This window comes from Haliotis rufescens, unplaced genomic scaffold, assembly GCF_023055435.1.
Source record: "Haliotis rufescens isolate VD_foot unplaced genomic scaffold, xgHalRufe1.0.p SCAF_2, whole genome shotgun sequence".
Classification (NCBI taxonomy): Eukaryota; Metazoa; Mollusca; class Gastropoda; order Lepetellida; family Haliotidae; genus Haliotis; species Haliotis rufescens.
This window is the reverse complement of record NW_025963890.1, coordinates 9,218,499-9,240,081: the sequence shown is the minus strand read 5'-3', so window position 1 is coordinate 9,240,081 and position 21,583 is coordinate 9,218,499. Positions and strand designations below refer to the sequence as shown.

The 21,583-nt window shown below is 42.8% G+C and overlaps 1 protein-coding gene and 1 long non-coding RNA gene across 4 annotated transcripts; both read right to left on the bottom strand.

Annotated features, from left to right (window-relative positions):
- Window positions 1-872: 872 nt before the first annotated feature.
- Window positions 873-6,424, bottom strand: LOC124136209. The gene is made up of 3 exons (XR_006861321.2): window positions 6,324-6,424; window positions 1,407-1,549; window positions 873-1,097 (listed from the first exon to the last, which is right to left on the bottom strand). It is a non-coding gene; the product is annotated as an uncharacterized LOC124136209 (long non-coding RNA).
- A 1,196-nt stretch (window positions 6,425-7,620) lies between these two features.
- On the bottom strand, window positions 7,621-19,129 carry LOC124136207. 3 transcript variants are annotated; one of them, XM_046502072.2, is made up of 12 exons: window positions 18,975-19,129; window positions 15,960-16,118; window positions 14,704-14,789; window positions 14,476-14,617; window positions 13,598-13,729; window positions 13,297-13,314; window positions 12,378-12,601; window positions 11,802-11,944; window positions 10,372-10,514; window positions 9,933-10,020; window positions 8,047-8,206; window positions 7,621-7,806 (listed from the first exon to the last, which is right to left on the bottom strand). In XM_046502072.2, exons 1-12 carry the CDS (start codon window positions 19,057-19,059, stop codon window positions 7,693-7,695), a joined length of 1,494 nt encoding a protein of 497 aa, XP_046358028.2. In that variant the 5' UTR covers window positions 19,060-19,129; the 3' UTR covers window positions 7,621-7,692. The 3 variants fall into 3 exon arrangements, with proteins under 3 accessions (XP_046358028.2, XP_046358029.2, XP_046358030.2); XM_046502073.2 differs by having other exon boundaries at window positions 12,378-12,547; XM_046502074.2 differs by lacking the exon at window positions 9,933-10,020.
- Window positions 19,130-21,583: the final 2,454 nt, after the last annotated feature.

The following is a 21,583-nucleotide window of genomic DNA, read 5'->3' as shown; positions in this document are numbered from 1 at the left end:
ATTTGTTGCCCATTTATATACCATTTTTCCCTGGATGCAAGAGGACACCCCCTTTCTAAAAACAAAATGTTTTGTTTTATCTTTATTAACAGTCAGTTTCCAGGCGATGGTATACTGAAACAATATGTCTATTTGTGTTTGAAGCCCATTAACACTATCAGAAATCAGTATAACATCGTCTGCGAAAAGTAATATTAGCAATTCATACATATCTGGATAAAGTTTGACACCGTGTTTTCCATTTTGTTGGATTTCAAGGGACAATTCGTTGATAAAGAAAAAGAAAGAAGAGGGCTTAAAATGCAGCCTTGTTTCACACCGATAGTGCAATCAAAGTAATCAGTGACACCAGTTTTGTGACGAACACATGATTTGACATTTGCATATATAGATTTTAACATTTTATACATTGTACCCCCAACGCCCGTTTTTCTCAAACAATCCCAAAGTTTACAACGATTTACACTATCAAAAGTTTTTTTGAAGTCCACAAATGCAACATACAGTTTTCGTTTCCGGCATCCAAGATATTTTTGTACAATAGAATAAAGTGTAAAAATATGGTCGATAGGTGAATATGATCGCCTGAAGCCTGCCTGATTTTCTGGAATTTTATCATAAACATTAGACCAGAGCGTTAAACGCTTGTTTAAAACTATAGCAAAAACTTTTCCTAAAATACTTGTCAATGAAATTGGTCTATAATTATCAGGACCGCTTGTATCACCCTTCTTAAACAGAGGAACAATGATAGATTTTGACCAAGTTGACGGAAATATACCTTTGTTGAATATGTCTTTAAAGAGAGAATGCAAAAATGGAACAGTAATGTGTTTGGAACTCTTCAGCATATCCGCTTAGATATTGTCAGGGCATGGAGATTTTCCAGGTTTAAGTGAGTCAATAGCATCGAGAATTTCCTTTATGCTTTACTTTCTCTCAATCTTGATGCGAATGTATAGTAGACAGACAGAACGAACAGATTGCGATGTATGACGTGTCTACGAACCCGTGTTCGTCAGTAAAGACGACGTTGTGTCCATGGTCCAGTGTCCCGACGGAGCGATTGTATGGAGAGATAGCGTTCACACCGAACTCTGAAATCAACACGGTTGAAACTGAAACTGACATTTTTAGTAAATGCGGTCTTTCCGAATGTGATATAATCTATCTGTTGACAGAAACGTCTTCGTATTTGTTCAAGTATGTTTCCCAGTTTTGAGTCAAAGCTTGATTTCTTTTATGCCTTTAAGCTCAGTACATATTCCATTTATAGTAAAAGAGCGAGAGAGGATTTCACGACCTCGAGGTGGTTATACTGGTATGACAGTGCTGTATTCTCTGATACTATCAATGATCGTCACAACTGCATAACTGTGTTCAGTGAATGACTATTATAAGCATACCCTCGACGTTGTTCAGCTTCAGCTGGAGACGGACTCGCTGGCCCAGTTTTGCTGTGATGACAGGGAGGTTATTGACGGGGTCGACGATGTCCAAACTCACGGACAACGTGCTCTCAGTGAGAGATGTTGACTTTTTGGCAGGTCTGGTCAAAGGAAATACGTGTATCAGTAAACATTCAATTTGCCATCAATTTTGGTGGGTATTGTTTCTCATGTACAAAATAGTCACAAGACGGATATCAAAACTGACTTGTCAGTGTTTAAGTAGGAGGAGGTGTGTTTATGTGTACGCCACCTTTAGTAATAGTGTAGCCATATCACGGCGGGGGACCCCAGTAATGGGCTTGACACAAGGTAGCGTCATGAGCTAGTGCTTTAACCAACACACTATACATCAATACATGTATCTAAATAAAATAATATAACTATGTGGGAACGTGAAAATTATTAAAACAAATATGAACATTAAAACAATTTTACAGATCATACAGTGTCGGTGACAGAGGTGATTAAAGATCATGCTCCACGGTCTAAAGAACGTTTTCAGCCAAGGTCTGGTAGTATAGCCAGTTTCCATTTATCTAACTGAAACATTGTCTCTATATAATTAGACTGCACATGTGCACTTCGATATACATCATGTAACTTAGGTTCCCTGGTGTTTCAACGACTTGAATATTTATATTCTCAGCCTTGGGGCCAGTATGTTGCTGATTTCTAGATTCGAGGTATCAAAAGATAAAATAAGTTATCATTTGAAACAAAACACAAAATACTAAATATTGAGTACAAAATACATATCACTGAGTACAGTTACAGATTATGGAGCAAATATAAAACGTCAACGTCAGAGAATGACCAGGCACGATTATCCGCCGATTCCATTAAAATAAGTTGTCATATGAAACACAAAATACAAGGAATCCATCATAGAACAGGCCTATTAAGGTGAGGTGAAATGGGGTTCAAGAATTTTGCACTTATATAGCGACACGTGTGTGTTTGTGTGTGTATGTGTGTGTGTGTGTTTGTGTGGGTGCGTGTGTGTCAGTCGGTGTGTTTATGCATGCACGTACGTGTCAGTGTTGGAGGTCGTAGAAATCTCCAAGGAGTTGGCGTTAGTAAAGTCGCACTTCACCTCAAACATGATGTCGAAGGCGGAGGAGGTTTCTGGATATTTCTTGAATCTGAACCTCCACGAGTGAACCTCATCCGACAGCTACAATATAAACGTAAGGTTGTATGTATGTGAGTGTGGTTGTTTGATGCAATTAATAATAATTTCCTCGATACCTTTGAAAGTATTCCTGAGTTAAACATGTTCTGTCCGAAAGTGGATTTGGTGTTGTTTGGATAAACAATGTTTAGATTCACCGCATATTAAACATAAAAATGGATTTTTCCCTCATAAAATGGAAATGAAGTTCCCTAATGCACAATAATAGTCAAATGTTATGAAGAAACATTCAATGTTCAGATTCTTAAACACAAGTCTAAACACGTGCCTTGCCCAATAACCATGTTCATAATAGTGTAAAAATCGAAATATTTTTTGGATCTGAACATAATTACACGTGCTTAAAACCAAAAAGCGTCGTCAAAATATCAAGATTCATGACCGTTTAGCTGTTTAGGCAAGCATTTTACTTGGCATTGTTGCCCTGGCATGGTGTAAAGGGCAAAAAACCCATAACATGACCCAATTTGTATCTTATTATTAACTTGAATGCATCTATTCATTTTCAAAAATAACTCTCTTTCATAGTGTCCGACAATGACCATGAACTTTTGTGTAGGTATCATCTCTGTCACTTCGAGGTGTATGTGTGTAGGGATCATCTCTGTCACTGCAAGGTGTATGTGTGTAGGGATCATCTCTGTCACTGCAAGGTGTATGTGTGTAGGGATCATATCTGTCACTGCAAGGTGTATGTGTGTAGGTATCATCTCTGTCACTTCGAGGTGTATGTGTGTAGGGATCATCTCTGTCACTGCAAGGTGTATGTGTGTAGGGATCATCTCTGTCACTGCAAGGTGTATGTGTGTAGGGATCATATCTGTCACTGCAAGGTGTATGTGTGTAGGTATCATCTATGTCACTGCGAGGTGTATTTGTTTAGGGATCATCTCTGTCACTGCAAGTCGTATGTGTGTAGGTATCATCTCTGTCACTGAAAGGTGTATGTGTGTAGGGATCATCTCTGTCACTGCAAGGTGTCTGTGTGTAGGTATCATCTCTGTCACTGCGAGGTGTATGTGTGTAGGGATCATCTCTGTCACTGCACGGTGTATGTGTGTAGGGATCATCTCTGTCACTGCAAGGTGTATGTGTGTAGGGATCATCTCTGTCACTGCACGGTGTATGTGTGTAGGGATCATCTCTGTCACTGCGAGGTGTATGTGTGTAGGGATCATCTCTGTCACTGCAAGGTGTATGTGTGTAGGGATCATCTCTGTCACTGAAAGGTGTATGTGTGTAGGGATCATCTCTGTCACTGCAATGTGTATGTGTGTAGGGATCATCTCTGTCAGTACAAGGTGTATGTGTGTAGGGATCATCTCTGTCACTGCAAGGTGTATGTGTGTAGGGATCATCTCTGTCACTGCAAGGTGTATGTGTGTAGGGATCATCTCTGTCACTGCAAGGTGTATGTGTGTAGGTATCATCTCTGTCACTGCAAGGTGTATGTGTGTAGGGATCATCTCTGTCACTACAAGGTGTATGTGTGTAGGGATCATCTCTGTCAGTACAAGGTGTATGTGTGTAGGGATCATCTCTGTCACTGCAAGGTGTATGTGTGTAGGGATCATCTCTGTCACTGCACGGTGTATGTGTGTAGGGATCATCTCTGTCACTGCAAGGTGTATGTGTGTAGGTATCATCTCTGTCACTGCACGGTGTATGTGTGTAGGGATCATCTCTGTCACTGCAAGGTGTATGTGTGTAGGGATCATATCTGTCACTGCAAGGTGTATGTGTGTAGGGATCATCTCTGTCAGTACAAGGTGTATGTGTGTAGGGATCATCTCTGTCACTGCAAGGTGTATGTGTGTAGGGATCATCTCTGTCACTGCAAGGTGTATGTGTGTAGGTATCATCTATGTCACTGCAAGGTGTATGTGTGTAGGGATCATCTCTGCCACTGCAATGTGTATGTGTGTAGGTATAATCCCTGTCACTGCAAGGTGTATGTGTGTAGGTATCATCTCTGTCACTGCGAGATGTATATGTGTAGGGATCATCTCTGTCACTGCAAGGTGTATGTGTGTAGGGATCATCTCTGTCACTGCAAGGTGTATGTGTGTAGGTATCATCTCTGTCACTGCAAGGTGTATGTGTGTAGGGAACATCTCTGTCAGTACAAGGTGTATGTGTGTAGGGATCATCTCTGTCACTGCAAGGTGTATGTGTGTAGGTATCATCTCTGTCACTGCAAGGTGTATATGTGTAGGGATCATCTCTGTCACTGCGTGGTGTATGTGTGTAGGGATCATCTCTGTCACTGAAAGGTGTATGTGTGTAGGGATCATCTCTGTCACTGCAAGGTGTATGTGTGTAGGGAACATCTCTGTCAGTACAAGTTGTATGTGTGTAGGGATCATCTCTGTCACTGCAAGGTGTTTGTGTGTAGGTATCATCTCTGTCAATGCAAGGTGTATGTGTGTAGGGATCATCTCTGTCACTGCAAGGTGTATGTGTGTAGGGATCATCTCTGTCACTGCGAGGTGTATGTGTGTAGGGATCATCTCTGTCACTGCAAGGTGTATGTGTGTAGGGATCATCTCTGTCACTGCGTGGTGTATGTGTGTAGGGATCATCTCTGTCACTGAAAGGTGTATGTGTGTAGGGATCATCTCTGTCACTGCAAGGTGTATGTGTGTAGGGAACATCTCTGTCAGTACAAGTTGTATGTGTGTAGGGATCATCTCTGTCACTGCAAGGTGTTTGTGTGTAGGTATCATCTCTGTCAGTGCAAGGTGTATGTGTGTAGGGATCATCTCTGTCACTGCAAGGTGTATGTGTGTAGGGATCATCTCTGTCACTGCGAGGTGTATGTGTGTAGGGATCATCTCTGTCACTGCACGGTGTATGTGTGTAGGGATCATCTCTGTCACTGCACGGTGTATGTGTGTAGGGATCATCTCTGTCACTGCAAGGTGTATGTGTGTAGGGAACATCTCTGTCAGTACAAGGTGTATGTGTGTAGGGATCATCTCTGTCACTGCACGGTGTATATGTGTAGGGATCATCTCTCTCACTGCAATGTGTATGTGTGTAGGGATCATATCTATCACTTAGGTGTATGTGTGTAGGGCATGCACAAGTCAATACGACGAACTTGCTTCATATCTGGCTTGTTTTTAGACCCTATATCTGCCGACCCGGAAATAGGCATGATTGCAGAAGATGTTTCTGCAGATAAGCGAGACTGAATATTGCCTCTCCAACAGTCTCGTATGTGGGGATCATGCCCTTAGCATGACTAGAGAGAAAAGCAGCCCATCCGAGGCTCTGGTTAGGTTAATATCATCTATAGGTTTCACGCCACTATGTTTCACCTAACTAAACTACATCTCAGTACAATACCAGTACATACTTCTTCCGTTTCATGTCAAGTTCATTTGTGAAGCTTCCTAAGGAGTAGAATCTATTGGCATACTTGAAATATACATATACATACAGAGAAATAAGTATGATTAATACGACTTGTTTCATCGCAAATAAAAGACGTCAAAGCCAGAGTTATCTCGGTCATCCGACGAAACAGATTCTGTTGGTCGTAAAAGGCAAAATAGCGGTGATGACTACATTAATGAATCACTGAAGGTATCCTGCTGTTTTAAACGATTGAATTGGGTTATCATTGAGTTTCTCAATTTGAAAAGGGGCTCGTCGTCATTTTAGGTTTGTCTTACCCGATGTGTCTGCCCCATCAGCAAAGCTGATGACAATGAACACCGCCGACATCAACCTCAACATCCCCGAATAGCCGGCCGCCATGTTTCCTCACGAAGCGTCACTTCAACCAGTAGAGACAGACAGCGAAATAGGGATCACCTTCACGTGATAAGATTTGGGCAGGATGTCGAAAGAGGGAAGCTAGGAAAGCGATTGGGGAGGGATTGAGCTTTGAGAAGGTGGTCGGGGTGGTGGAGGGGGTGGTGGGGTTTGGGGTTGAGGGGGGTTGGGGTCAAATTAGAGATTAGATTAAAACATAAGGGAATGACGAACACGAGTTTATTTTAGTATCATACAGATCCCGAATCAAATATATCCAATACAGCCCATGCAAGTCTATAATATTTGGCAAGTCTAGATTACTGAAGTGTCAGGCACTCTGAAAATGAAGAAAGTCTCTCAGCTCCTTTTCATCATATGATTATATGATTTAACAACTGTTTTTTATCTGTAAAACGGTTCATTTCAGATACTAGATGTTAATCTAGATCTGTGGAGTGTAATCTTTAAAATGAATCTTTCTTGAAAGTTTGTTTCGAGAACAGACGTGATATATCTATATTTTGAAGGGTCACGGTGACCTTCCAGTAAAGAATGCTACAGTTTCTAATGTTCACACCACATGTACGCACTACCCACAATTGTGTGGAACGGGGGCGATAGGGAAGCCTAGGGGTTAAAGCGTTCAACTAAGCAACCAACCGCGAAGGCCCAGGTTCGATTCTCCACATGGGCACAGTGTTTGAAGTCTATTCTTGGCGTCCTGCGTCGTGATGTGGTTGGAATATATAATGCTAAAAGCATGAAACCTAACCACTGACTGGCTGCATCAAACGGAATGATGCGTGTTGATACAGGGATGTTCCTACAGATTTTAAGATCCAGGGTTGTCTGGTTCCGGTGATGTCCTCGATGTCTACTCCTGATATTGTAAAGGAATGATGTGACAGTGTGATTTGCGACATAAACATACTGTGTTTTCAACCTAGAGCTAGGCTACCGCGCTAAATTGAATAATTGGAACCGCGAAGCGATTTAGTAACATTCAGTACGCCATGCTCTCTATTGTGCATTGAAACACACCCTCTGAGTCGATTCATTTCGTTTTTTCTGCCCGTAATATATTGTCACACATTCTTGTCGTAACGTCATTTGACGATTGAGAAAGAAGTACATATTAAAATTGAAAACTCTGATAGGCCATTCAAGTTTTCTAATTCATTGGTAGACTTGAGATAACACAAGATGTTGTCATCTGGTTAATGATTTATTGCAGTTTTGAGGACAACGCGGTCTCACAGCAACGCGAACAATTAAGCACTACAATTAGACAATTTCCAAGGTGGTCAGCTTTGCCGGTTTCTCTTCATCCATGTGGTTGAAGATCACACTTCTCTTATGGGGTTGTCTGTGGTTACTCGTCCTGGAGTGACTACACATCTGTTGCAAGCAACACAAATAGCATGTCATCAGACAGTGTTTTAGATTTGAAGACAGTTAAAACTCGATTATGATTCTGTGAAAATTGGGTGTCAAACCGATCGAATCTGAGCAATAGCCTATAAAAATAATTCCGTGGCTTGAAGATAGATAATAAATACACACGTGCAATGTCTATGGCGTCCACGGAAAATTCTTTTCGATTATTCATTTCAAATATTTAATATGAACCGTCCTTACATCCCTGCAGTAGTGTTGGTCCTCTGTGAAGCACACTTGGTACTGGCACCGGAAGAACAGTTTATCATAACCGGGAAAGGCGAATGTTTCGAACATCTCGCTGCGCCATGTTGTGACGTCGGTATTCCGGAAGACAATCTGGGCATCTCTGGGAGAACATCTGGATTCGAGGAATCAAATGTGAAAGTAAGCTTTATTTGAAACAAAACACAAAATACTAAATAAAGTGTACAAAATGCAAAACATAGAGTACGATACAGTTTAGAGCAAATATAAAACGTCAACGCCAGAGAATAACCAGTCTCGATTATCCGCCGATTCCATTAAAAACAGTTGTCATATGAAACACAAAATACAAGGAACCCATCATAGAAAAGGTCCACATAATAAATATAGGGTGAGATGAAATGGTGTTCAAGACTTTGTTGTGTGTGTGTGTGTGTGTGTGTGTGTGTGTGTGTGTGTGTATGTGTGTGTATGTGCGTGCGTGCGTCTGTGCGCGCATGTGTGTGTGTGTGTGTGTGTGTGTGTGTGTGTGTGTGTGTGTGTGTGTGTGTGTGTGTGTGTGTGTGTGTGTGTGTGTGTGTGCTTAAAGTACAAAGCAGGACTCATGTCGGCTCGCTGAGATCGGTTTACCTCCAAGCCTGGAAGTCCTTGTTTTAGCACCTTAATGCCGAGCGCCAGGCAGGGAACAACAAGTACCATCCTTTAACGTCTTTTGATTTGACTTGGCCGGGGATTTTAGGGGGCATTAAATATAAATGTTGTGCTCGGTCGTCAGAAGAAAGGTCAGCTTTGATAAATGACTCCCATAGATTTGGGGACCAAAACCTAATGCTTCAACACACCCGAAACACTGCATGTTGGACCATGCAGTCCCTTTGTGTACGTCGGAAGGGGGTCATTCTTAATTTTGACATTTCAGGGAAAGGTCGCCAAATCGCTCTGACAGGCGGATCCAGAAGGGGGTCCAGGGGGTCCGGACCCTCCACTTCCTTTTGAAAACCAAATGTAGTTTGTTGTAGACAAACGTAGGTCAACGACAAAAGTCCAGGATCCATTTATAAGAAGCCAGACTTCAAGAAACGCAACATAAAGACAGAGAACTGCGCACACAATACATTCTTCATACAATTCCTGTAGCTCCTTGAGCATACTATAAGTTTAGGATAAACAGGCCATTGGGTGTTTATGGGATTAAAAACCCGAACCCAAGAGATAAAACCGAGGGGCGTCATGACGAGGGTTATAAATATCATAAAAACCCGAAGGTAAGTGTTTCATCTTACTTATAAAACGGAAAAAGAAAGTTAATACAATATTTATCATCATTTGTGTGGACAGCATCAAAGATACTTTCCATGAACCTTAGGAAACGGGCATAAAATATCTGTTGCTGGCGTACAAGTACTTTAAAAAAGTCATTATTAAAAACATCGTGATTTGTCAGCGCCTCTGGAGCCTGGTGGTAGAGTCACTTGACTACAGACACAAAGGTTGCAAGCTGGATACAAAAAAATATAAACAAAAATCTGTCATTTCATTTTACATCATTACTCACAAAGTCATGTCAATAACAATGTGTTTAAAATGCAAAACAAATTGATAGCGATAGACATTCACATGTAACTATGTGAAAGGAATTTGGATTAATAAAATCCCTGGGATATTCTTACAGTCCTGTTTATGAGATTTAACCCGATTAGATGACGTCACTGGAGTGGTATAAAGTATCGATTAGGCGCGTTATAAATATGCATTAGTATTACTTATTACATACATAAATACATAGCTTTGGCTCTTTACTTTGGTTCTTTCAATCTTGATACGAAGGCATAGTAAACAATCAGACAGCACAGACGCTGATGTACCACATGTCTACGTACCCGTGTTCGTCAATGAAGATGGTGTTGTGTCTGTGGTCCAGTGTCCCGATAGAGCAGTTGTATGGAGAGATAGCGTTCACGCCGGACTCTGAAACCAACACGGTTAAAACTGAAAAAGACCTTGACAGTAAATATGGTCTTTCCGCTTGTGACATGTGTCAATAGCGTGATAAACGGGATTTTACCTTTGGTTTCGTGGTGTAAAGCCAAGCTAAAATCCCACACTCCCCGCTAGTGACACATGCAACTTATAGAATCTGAATCGTATATTAAATACGGCCTCATCACTTATTTGTATTTTCTAGCATGTTTCCCAATTCAGTTTGACACTCAAGGTCTTCTTATAGTTATATGGAAGTGCTGCCTTCTCTAATGCTATTAATGTCCGTCGTGATTGCGTAACTCGTCATGGTGCAGCGGATGTCTGTTCTAAGCATACCATCGACGTTGTTCAGCTTCATCTGGAGACGGACTTGCTGGCCCAGTTTTGCTGCGGCTATAGAGAGGTTATCGACGGGGTCGATGATGTCCAGACTCACGGACACCGTGCTTTCGGTGAGTAATATTGACTTGTTGGCAGGTCTGGTCAAAGAAAATGTGTACAGTAACGTTTACATTTGTCATTTTGGTGCGGCGTATAGTCTCTCATTTACAAACTAGTCAATGAAACGCCACTTTCAGTGACATTCCTGTTATATCACAGCGGAGGACCCAAGGAATAGGATTCACACAAGGTAGCGATGTGGGGAATCAAACCCGGGTCTTTCGCATGACGAGCTAACGCTTTAACCGCTTGGCTACACAATCTCTTCTCTTTCTTTAGAATGGGTGAGTGAGTATGGTTTTACGCCGCTTTTAGCAATATTCCAGCAATATCACGGCGGGGGACACCAGAAATGGGCTTCACACATTGTACCCATGTCGGGAATCGAACTCGGGTCTTCGGAGTGACGAGCTAACGCTTTAACCGCTAGGCTACACAATCTCTTCTCGGGTCTTCGGAGTGACGAGTGAGTGAGTGAGTATGGTTTTACGCCGCTTTTAGCAATATTCCAGCAATATCACGGCGGGGGACACCAGAAATGGGCTTCACACATTGTACCCATGTCGGGAATCGAACCCGGGTCTTCGGCGTGACGAGCGAACGCTTTAACCACTAGGCTACCCGACCGCCCCTTCGGAGTGACGAGCTAACGCTTTAACCGCTAGGCTACACAATCTCTTCTCTTTCTTTAGAATGGGTGAGTGAGTATGGTTTTCGCCGCTTTTAGCAATATACCAGCTATATCACGGCGAGGGACAACAAAAATGGGCTTCACACATTGTACCCATGTCGGGAATCAAACTCGGGTCTTCGGCGTGACGAGCGAACGCTTTAACCACTAGGCTACCCGACCGCCCCCTTTTTTTAGAAACATATCCGTACATGTATATCATTATCGAATGACTCAATAAATGCATAATATCCAATCTCTACAGATGCTACCAGCTGGAAACTGACAACCATTTTTTTTAGCAACAATGAGCCGAATGTTTTAACATAGTTTGTTTTGCCTTTATATATATTCCCTAAAAAACCCAGTTTTGGTCAAGGACTTGCTCACGAACAAATACCTAAGAAAACGCTACTGAAAACCTCTAAAAGGACTGTCTCTGAATTTAGTGATGTGATTAGTCGAAATCTTGTAAGTGTTGAAAAAACCCTCTAAATCTCCTTTATATGAATACATCTGATGATTTTCAGGAGTATTTTTTCGTTTTGTAACATTTTGCTGAACATGTAGGCTAAGACGGGTCCTTGTACGTATTATACCTTGATATATGATATTTTGTTATATTCTCAGCCTGTATTGCTGGTCATGCACGTACTTGTCAGTGTTGTAGGCCGTGGAAATCTCCAAGGAGTTGGCGTTAGTAAAGTCGCACTTCACCTCAAACATGATGTCGTAGGCGGAGGAGGTGCCAGGATACTCCCTGAATCTGAACCTCCAGGAGTGAACCTCATTCGACACCTACAACGTAAAACGCATCAATGTGTGTGTGTCTCGATTATCCGCCGATTCCATTTAACTAAATATGTGTGTGTGTGTGTGCGTGTGTGTGTGCGTGCGTGTGTATGTGTGTGTGCCTGTGCGTGCGTGTGCGTGTGTGCGTGTGTGTGTGTGTGTGCGTGTGCGTGTGTGCGTGTGCGTGTGCGTGTGCGTGTGTGAATAGATAGATATGTCATTATTATGGGAGTGATGAGAGATGAATACTAGTTTTTAATTGTATTCTCATTCTATAACAATAATTAAAATAGAATGTAACATATAAGTTATAAAAGTGCCAAATGTTTGATATCATTTAAATTTAACCTAAATGGTTTCAACTATTGGTTTCAATATCATCTGCTTATTATATTGATGAGAGAACATGAGCTAGGTGGTGCACGTGTCAATACTTTACCTCGTTTCCTCCACAATTAGGCGTGAAACTGTTGTTGAAAGTTTGCGTCACCTTCAGCGTCCCCGTCCCTCCAGTCTCGAAGTGGTCATACACGGTTCGGCTACAAGTGTCAACAGTGTCCCCATACTCATCTATGGCAGACACATCCCGGTAGACCGTCCCCCTTTGATCTACACGAAACATCATCACATTACGTGCTTGGATCTTGAAGCAGTAGAACTTGGCTGAAACATACACAGCATCATGTCTCTCGAAATAGATGCTTATATTACAAGCCGCGTCCGCAAAATAAGTTGTAAACTCATTGTCAAATGTCATGACGTTGTAAGTATTATTAGCTATTTTGGATAGCCTCTACGTTAGGCAAATACTCATGTGTCGATAGGGTCTTTGCATGTTTATTAAATTATGAGGTAAGGTGAGTTGAAATGGGGTTTAACGCCGCGTCCGAGATTATTGCACTTATATAGCGACGTGCATGCACGTGTGTGTGTGTGTGTGTGTGTGTGTGTGTGTGTGTGTGTGGCTGCTTGTACAAGTCCGGACTGATGCCGATTTATAGTGCTAGCTCACTGAGACCAAGCCGCAGTTTAACATGAATACCCCACTCAGACACAGTATACTGACTCCGAGCCGACCAGTCCTTGTTTTAGCCCCTTAATGCCGAGCGCAGGGTAACAACAAGTACGCTCTACCACTAGACCACGGAGGCGGTCGCTTTTAAATTATGAAGGACTGTGAGGTAACCTAGCAGTTTAACCGTTTGTTCATCATGCAAACGACTCGGGTACGTTCCCTCATGGGTAGAATGTGTAAAGCCCTGTTCTGGTGTCCCCCGCCGTGGTAGTGCTGAAATATTGCTAAAAGCGGCGTAAAATCATAATTTTTATTCACTCACTACTAAATTATAGATACATACCTTCGGCTTTCTTTTTTTCTGAAATTTATATCAGTGCATGTAGTTGAACGTCGTTACGTTTCAAGGATTGGACCCATCGGTCATACATACAGTTATCATTGTCAGACAGTTTGTTGAGATGAATCGAGATGACGTTTTACGTTCACTGAATTTCTTGACAGCAACATGTCCTGACTTTAACTAATATGAACAACTATTATTTATTTGCCCTTTCTGTTACCACAAAAATACTAAATTCAGTGGTATATTTTCAACATTCCCCGATAAAACCAAAACCAAAACGATGTTCAGCTGGCCACACCTGTATCACAAGACTCCCCCGTCCATCCTATCTGGCAGCCATATTTACAGAGACCGGAAGTGGCGTCGCAGATATGCCCTTTGCAGTGACACTGGCGGGCACAGTTCTCTCCAAAACGACCAGGGACACAGTCTACAATAGTTTTTTTTATTAGAATTAGAAACTGGACAACTGAATAACATTCAAATACCATAAGCTAATAATGACAAGCAAGGAGGTGAGGTGAGGTGAAATTTGGTTTAACGTCGCGTCCAAGATTATTGCACTTATATAGCGACGTGCATGCACGTGTATGTGTGTGTGTGGCTGCTTGTACTAGTCCGGACTGATGCCGATTTATAGTGCTAGCTCACTGAGATACCATGTCGCAGTTTAACATGAATACCCCACTCAGACACAGTATACTGACTCCGAGCCGACCAGTCCTTGTTTTAGCCCCTTAATGCCGAGCGCCAGACAGGGTAACAACAAGTACAATCTTTTAACGTCTTTTTGTATGACGCGGCCCGGGATCGAACCCTGCACCTTCCGCTCTCCGGGCGGACGCTCTACCACTGGACCACGGAGGCGGTCGACAAGCAAGGAAGCTCACTCACCTTGGATACCCGTGAAGCTCCGGGGTAGAATAGGTCTTCGGCAACCTATGCGTACGGTAAAAGCCGACTATGCTTGTCGTAAGAGGCGACTAATGGGACCGGATGGTTAGACTCGCTGACGTGGTTGATGCATGTCATCGGTACCAATTGCGTGGATCGATGCTCATGATGTCGATCACTGCATGGTCTGGTCTAGACTCGATTATTGACAGACCGCCGTCATGTAGCTGAAATATTGCTGAGTGCGGCGTTAAACAACAAACAAACAAACAAAACACTCACCTGGAGGCTTCTGACAGATGAACAGATGCCGGTTAGTGCAAGCCTCCTCCAACCACATTTGCGTTTGAGATTGCCATACTGCACAAGACATTCCATAGTTATAGTTGTGGATGTTTTGGGTGAATTTCGTGTACGTCAGGTACTGGAAATAAATACACAGTTAAAGAAAACGTGTCACCAGCCCTTGACAAGACAACATGGCTAAACCGAAATATAACATTTACTTACCGTGGTTGTTCCATTTGTCTGATATCCCCATTTCTGATTGAAGGATTTCACGATGCCGAGCCAGTAGGTACCTCCAGTGTCGGACACTGACATACACGACAAAGTATGTTAGAAAAAAGCAAGTACGATGACTGGAACTGACCCTCTATCTACACAACAGAACATGGATCTTTACGTGTTAAGTGTAATTCTACCATGAATTTGGAATTTACTCGATTCTGATTGGTCAATCAGAGGCTATTAAATCACAATAAACCCCCTCTGATTGAAACAGCTGGTTTGACGGCCGCATCACCGCGGAAGCTAATATTCATAGAATAGTACTATTTTCAGTCAGTGTCGGTAGGCATATTTAAATAATTATATCTGCAATTACAGGTTACAAAATGCACAGACGCGGTTACTACAATATTCAAAGGATGTGCGGCAATACATTTCGTGCAGAAACACGATAGAAATCTACACAGGGAATGTATTTACGTTTTGGAGACACAGAGAGCTTGGAATTTTGGCGCTTTCTATATACGACTGTGACGTCATTTCTTTCGCGTCACAATGAGCGATATGACGTCATAATGGTGACGTGCGATGTAGAGCGAAAGCCTTGCAAAGCTTGCTTTGTTTTCTTTAGGGATGCCCACCTCATGTCAGCTTACCAAGCTGCCGTGCTTATATGCTTTCAATGCCTGTCACATGTTAGAGTGAAGTATTACGGTGTAAACAAACTGCTTGAGTATATACGGCACCATATTTTGTTCGGTGATTCCGTAATTCAGATAACCCACTCAAAATACTGAACTCAACCCATGCCGCTTCACTCAGTATATTTGCTAACACCAAGGAGATCGCATTTTATTTAGTCATGGTAGAATGGAGATAAACATACTGTGTTTTCAATGTAGAGCTAGGTTACCTGTAGATTTAACCGCGCTAAATTTAACATTTGAAACCTCACGCTGCGCGTTCGGTTCCAAATTCAATTTAGCGGGGTTAAATCTACAGGTAACCTAGCTCTACATTGAAAACACAGTATGTTTATCTCCTAATTATATCTTTACTCTTGGTGTGTTTCACTACTTGTTTTAATTCACCGGCGGTAAAATAACAGGTAGTCGCGCAATGATAAATAACCGTACATAAAGCTTTTACATTTCACCTAATCTAGAAATTCGTCGATTCAGAAAAAAATCTCATTTTCACTGTAATGTTTAATTACTATATTTGTTAATACTTGTTAAACCGAGGTTCGTGTATACCGGAGAAGAGTTGGTTCTCTTCCTTGTTCGTGATGAGTCTGACTGTGGCACCCGACTGACGACATTGATCCTGGGCTCTCGAGAACGTCATCTGGCTGGTGCCCCACTTGTAGCAGGACTCAAGCCCCAGCATCCAGCCCTCCGGGCACTTGAACTTGTCTGAAATGCCTCACATAGTTTGTACTTAGAACAAGAACTTTCAATTAAATTCATTCAGTATTGTAGGTCACAGACCCATGATAATACAGATAGTCGGAGACTCAGGGTGCCAGTTTGTTTCTGAAACACACGTATATTGCTTTATTAATGTTCATCGATAGGGTTTTTTTTATGGTGTATTCGTTAGTGGACGACATTAATACGTTAAACCCGTGTCTAGTAGCATAGGTATCATGTGTTTGTGATATTAATTGGGCTCGAAGATCATCAAATGTTTTACACATCAAAACAATATTATATTTGTCTTCTATCTTCTTTCTTTTCTTTAGTAAATCTTCCTAATTCAATTCTTAGGCCATGGGAACTGCATCTAATCTGTGCCATCCTGATTGTATGATGGCTTCAATCTTTGAAATAATTCTGACAAAAAAATTGATACTTTTGAAACTTCCTGTTGTTCCCAAATAATAGTAATAAGTCAAACATTTAATGTATGTAGGGAACACATTTGTCACTTCAAGGTGAATGTGTGTAAGGGTAATCGTTGTCACTCTTAGATGCACGTGTGAAGGGGCCACCCGTCACTGCAAGGTGCATGTGTGTGGGAACCATCTTTGTCACTGCGAGGTTCAGGTGTGTAGCGAGCGATCATATTTGACACTGAAACGTGTGTAGGCATCACCCGTGTCAGTTCAAGGTGTGTGTCTGGTATTTTACCATAACACTGGAAGAATGCTTGATTGGTTAAAAAGAGGTATCCTTTTCCCTACTGTAACCTCTTACGCACTTTTTACACGAAATCCGTGCGTATGAATACATCCATAACCTTCCTATCGATCCATTAAAGAAAGGCTGCCAATCAAACCTGCATGGTGTTACGGTATTTCTTTTATTGAACGCAGGGTCTCTAATGCACGCTGGCCTCTAATATGATTTGGAAGTAGGGGATTTGAAAATTCATCAGAAAAAGCTGCTTCCTTCCAAAGGCCACGAAATCTCACAAACAAACATCCCGACATCTTTACAGTAGTGACAAGTTACTGCGATGTAGGTCAAGTTCAGCCAAATCCCATTTCGGGGAATTCGTATTATTTACTGGGGGTAATTGCTGACTAACTAATAAAACTTACACATTTAAAATAATTAGTAGAATGTTAATTAATAAAGTTTGTTGGAGAAATATATTCGTTTAGTATTTGTTTCGCTATTTCTACAACCTGTCACTACTGCAATGGGAGATGGCATGTTTGATTTCCACGAAATGACGTGTCGCGTCGGTTTCCAAGAAACGATTGGTGAGTCCACACAGTGCAAGTATGCAACAGGCTACGATGAAATTATGACATGTGAGCACCGTTTTTAAAGCGCTCTGGCCGTTAGGCCAGAATGGAGATAAGCCTACTGTGTTTAAAAGTTTCGAAACGCTTTAGCAATGTTTCAAATGTTTAAATAGGGACTACATCAAATTTTAAGACAGTAGGTTTATCTCGTAAATATATTTTCTCACTATAGAATGCATGTGTGTAGGAATCATCTCTGCAACTGCAAAGCGCAGGGAACACCTCTTTTCACTGGAAGGTGCACGTGTGTAGGGAACACATTTGTCACTGTAAGGTGCACGTGTGTAGTGATCATATCTCTTACTGTCAGGTGCACGTGTGTAGGACCATCTCTGTCACTGTCAGGTGCACGTGTGTAGGAATAATCTCTGTCACTGTCAGGTGCACGTGTGTTGTGATCATATCTGTCACTATAAGGTGCAGGGGTGTTGTAGCGATCATATCTGACACTGCATGTTTCACGTGTGTGGGATTAACCGCAAGGTGCATGTGATATAGGACCCCCATCTGTGACTGTAAGGTGCACGTGTGTAGCGATCCTATCTGATACTGTAAGGTGCACGTGTGTAGCGATCATATATGATACTGTAAAGTGCAAGTGTGTAGAGATCATAGCTGATACTGTAAGATGCACGTGTGTAGCGATCATATATGATACTGTAAAGTGCACGTGTGTAGCGATCATATCTGATACTGTTAGATGCACGTGTGTAGCTATCATATCTGATACTGTAAGGTGCACGTGTGTAGCGATAATATCTGATACTGTAAGATGCACGTGTGTAGCGATCACAGCTGATACTGTAAGGTGCACGTGTGTAGCGACCATAGCTCATGCTGTAAAGTCCACGTGTGTAGCGATCCTAGCTGATACTGTAAAGTGCACGTGTGTAGCGATCCTAGCTGATACTGTAAGGTGCACGTGTGTAGTGATCCTATCTGATACTGTAAGATGCAGATGTGTTGTAGCGATCCTATCTGATACTGTAAGATGCACGTGTGTAGCGATCATATCTGATACTGTAAGGCGCACGTGTGTAGTGATCATATCTGATACTGTAAGGTGCACGTGTGTAGCGATCATTTTTGTCGCTGTAAAGGGGATCGCCTCAGTTACTGCAAAGCGCAGATTTTAAGGATCATATCTGTCACTGCAAGGTGTATGTGTGAAGTGATCACTTTTGTCACTGTAGGGTGCACTTGCGTAGGGATCATATCTGTCACTGGATGATGCAGGTGTGTAGGGAACATATCTGTCACTCTAAGGTGCACGTGTGAAACGGTCATATCTAACATATGTCACAGCAAGGTACAGTTTTTCATTGTAACGTACGCGTGCGTAGGCCACATCCCCGTCACTGTAAGGTAATCATGTATGGTACCCGGAATTTGGGTTGTACAGAAACATGTTGATACTCCGCTTGAATTGCGTTCTCGTCGTGTTTCACACTGTGCTCAACCTGTGATCTGGTCACAGAGAGGGTTCATCATAGCGAGTCACATAGGTTTGACTTACCCGGTGTATCTGCTCCATCAGTAACGTCGATGATAAAGAACGCAGCCAACATCAACCACAACATGCCTGCACTGGATGCCGCCATGCTTTAGCCGCAACGCGTCTTCTTTAATTCATGAAGGTCAATAGCTTCATAAAGGTCACCTTCATGTGACAGGATGTTACGGAAACAGGAAGGTGACGGTGGGGCGGTGGTGCCTGGGGCGGGGGTACAGCTGGAGGGATGGTGGGTTAGTGGTGGCTGGGGATGGGGTACAATTGAAGGGATGGTGGGTTAGTGGTGGCTGGGGCGGGGGTACAGCTGGAGGGATGGTGGGTTAGTGGTGGCTGGGGTGGGGTACAGCTGGAGGGATGGTGGGTTAGTGGTGGCTGGGGCGGGGGTACAGCTGGAGGGATGGTGGGTTAGTGGTGGCTGGGGATGTGGTACAGTTGAAGGGATGGTGGGTTAGTGATGGCTGGGGATGGGGTACAGTTGTAGGGATGGTGGGTTAGTGGTGGCTGGGGGTGGGGTATAGCTGGAGGGATGGTGGGTTAGTGGTGGCTGGGGTGGGGTATAGTTGAAGGGATGGTGGATTAGTGGTGGCTTGGGATGGGGTGCAGTTGAAGGGATGGTGGGTTAGTGGTTGCTGGGGGTGGGGTACAGTTGAAGGGATGGTGGGTTAGTGGTGGCTGGGGGTGGGGTACAGTTGAAGGGATGGTGGATTAGTGGTGGCTGGGGATGGGGTGCAGTTGAAGGGATGGTGGGTTAGTGGTTGCTGGGGATGGGGTGCAGTTGAAGGGATGGTGGGTTAGTGGTGGCTGGGGTGGGGTACAGTTGAAGGGATGGTGGGTTAGTGGTGGCTGGGGGTGGGGTACAGTTGAAGGGATGGTGGATTAGTGGTGGCTGGGGATGGGGTGCAGTTGAAGGGATGGTGGGTTAGTGGTTGCTGGGGGTGGGGTACAGTTGAAGGGATGGTGGGTTAGTGGTGGCTGGGGATGGGGTATAGTTGAAGAGATGGTGTGTTAGTGGTGGCTGGGGGTGGGGTATAATTGAAGGGATGGTGGGTTAGTGGTGGCTGGGGGTGGGGTATAGTTGAAGAGATGGTGGGTTAGTGGTGGCTGGGGGTGGGGTTATGCTTGAGGGATGGTAGATTTGGGGTGTATAGTTGGAGGGATGGTAGGGTAGGGGGGATAATGCACTATGGCTTAGAGAGTAGAAACGTTGAAGTGTGTGAGAATAGATTCAAATGCTTGGCAGTGTGGGTGTAGTGAAATGGGGTTTGACGTCGCGTAAAGATTATTAAACTAATATAGCGACGTGCATGCACTTGTGTATGTGTGTGTGTGGCTGCTTGTACTGGTCCGGACTAATGCCGATTTTATAGTGCTAGCATGCCATGAGATAAGATGCCGCAGTTTAACATGGATACCCCACTCAGTATACTGACTCCGAGCCGACGAGCGTTAGGCAGGGTAACAAGGAGTATAATCTTTTGACACCTTTTTGCATGACGTGGAAAGGGAGCGAATTCCTGACCTTCCGCTCTCCACGCGGACGCTAACCACGAGACCACGGAGACGGTCTGTACGACAGTGACGAAGAGTATATTTTAGCATTAGATGTCCCGAACCCCACTGCGCAAAGGTTGCTACACCGTTAGAACATGTATTTTAAGTCAATTATGTCAATGAGTGGACAAAAAATGTAAGTTCTGACAGATCAACTAGCATCACACTCAACACTGTAAACTCGACCGTGTGATACAGAAACACTGTCTAGATAAATCGAGTGTAACATAATGAGAAAAGATGTGCTATCAGAATGGCCTTGGTGGTTTGGGTTGTAAGCACCATATGATACGTTTCAGCGATACATTTCTATGACCTGCAGCAGCTTCAGAGCTGACTGAAATATTGGTAAATACTGCGTAAACCAATCTCACGTACTCATTCTCACTCTCGATAGTGTTAATATTATGAAATACTAGATGTTATAAAGCCGGTAATTATGGAACCAAATTTTGCATTCCTGCCATAAGGAAGACTTACAGGGTATATATCATTAAAATGTTTTTCGTAAAATATGATATGCAGTTCATAAACGTATTATATTAACCGTTCATCAATAATCGGATACGTATTTAAATGTATACTGCCATTCTTGAAACGGGTGTGACGGCCTCGTGGGGATTCGAGTATGAATCTTTACTCACAATATCGATCACTGGATTGTCTGGTTCAGACTCGGGCATTTACAAGCCGCCGTAATATAGCTTGAACATTGCTGAGTGCGGCGTAAAACAACAAATAACACAACCATGTTTGTCACGATGCAACTGCAGCGATGGATTTCAGTCCATTCTGAAATAAGTCTTTGAGTACACGCACAAAGGAAGCCCTGAGTTAAACCTCTGTGTTTACTTGATCGATAAACATTATGTTTATTTTTTTTGAACTCAAGTTTTTTAAATTCTAAACCACAACTTAGCTCAAAAGCGATTGATAATAATTTAATATATTTTTTTTTTATCCGCAACTTTATCTATCGTCACCACGTTTTGCAACTGTCCCATGGATCAAGCAATGACGTTTTCCCCTAAGTTTATCGTGCGGGATAGTGGTGTACGAAG

Excerpts from the sequence above, each read along its gene's own strand:
- LOC124136207 (XM_046502072.2), bottom strand. The coding sequence starts at position 19,059 with ATGGCGGCATCCAGTGCAGGCATGTTGTGGTTGATGTTGGCTGCGTTC. Across the intron at positions 8,207-9,932 it reads ATCTTCATTGACGAACACGG|ATGTTCTCCCAGAGATGCCC; the intron begins GTACGTAGACAT and ends CCTCGAATCCAG. Across the intron at positions 7,807-8,046 it reads ACCAACACTACTGCAGGGAT|ATGTGTAGTCACTCCAGGAC; the intron begins GTAAGGACGGTT and ends TGCTTGCAACAG.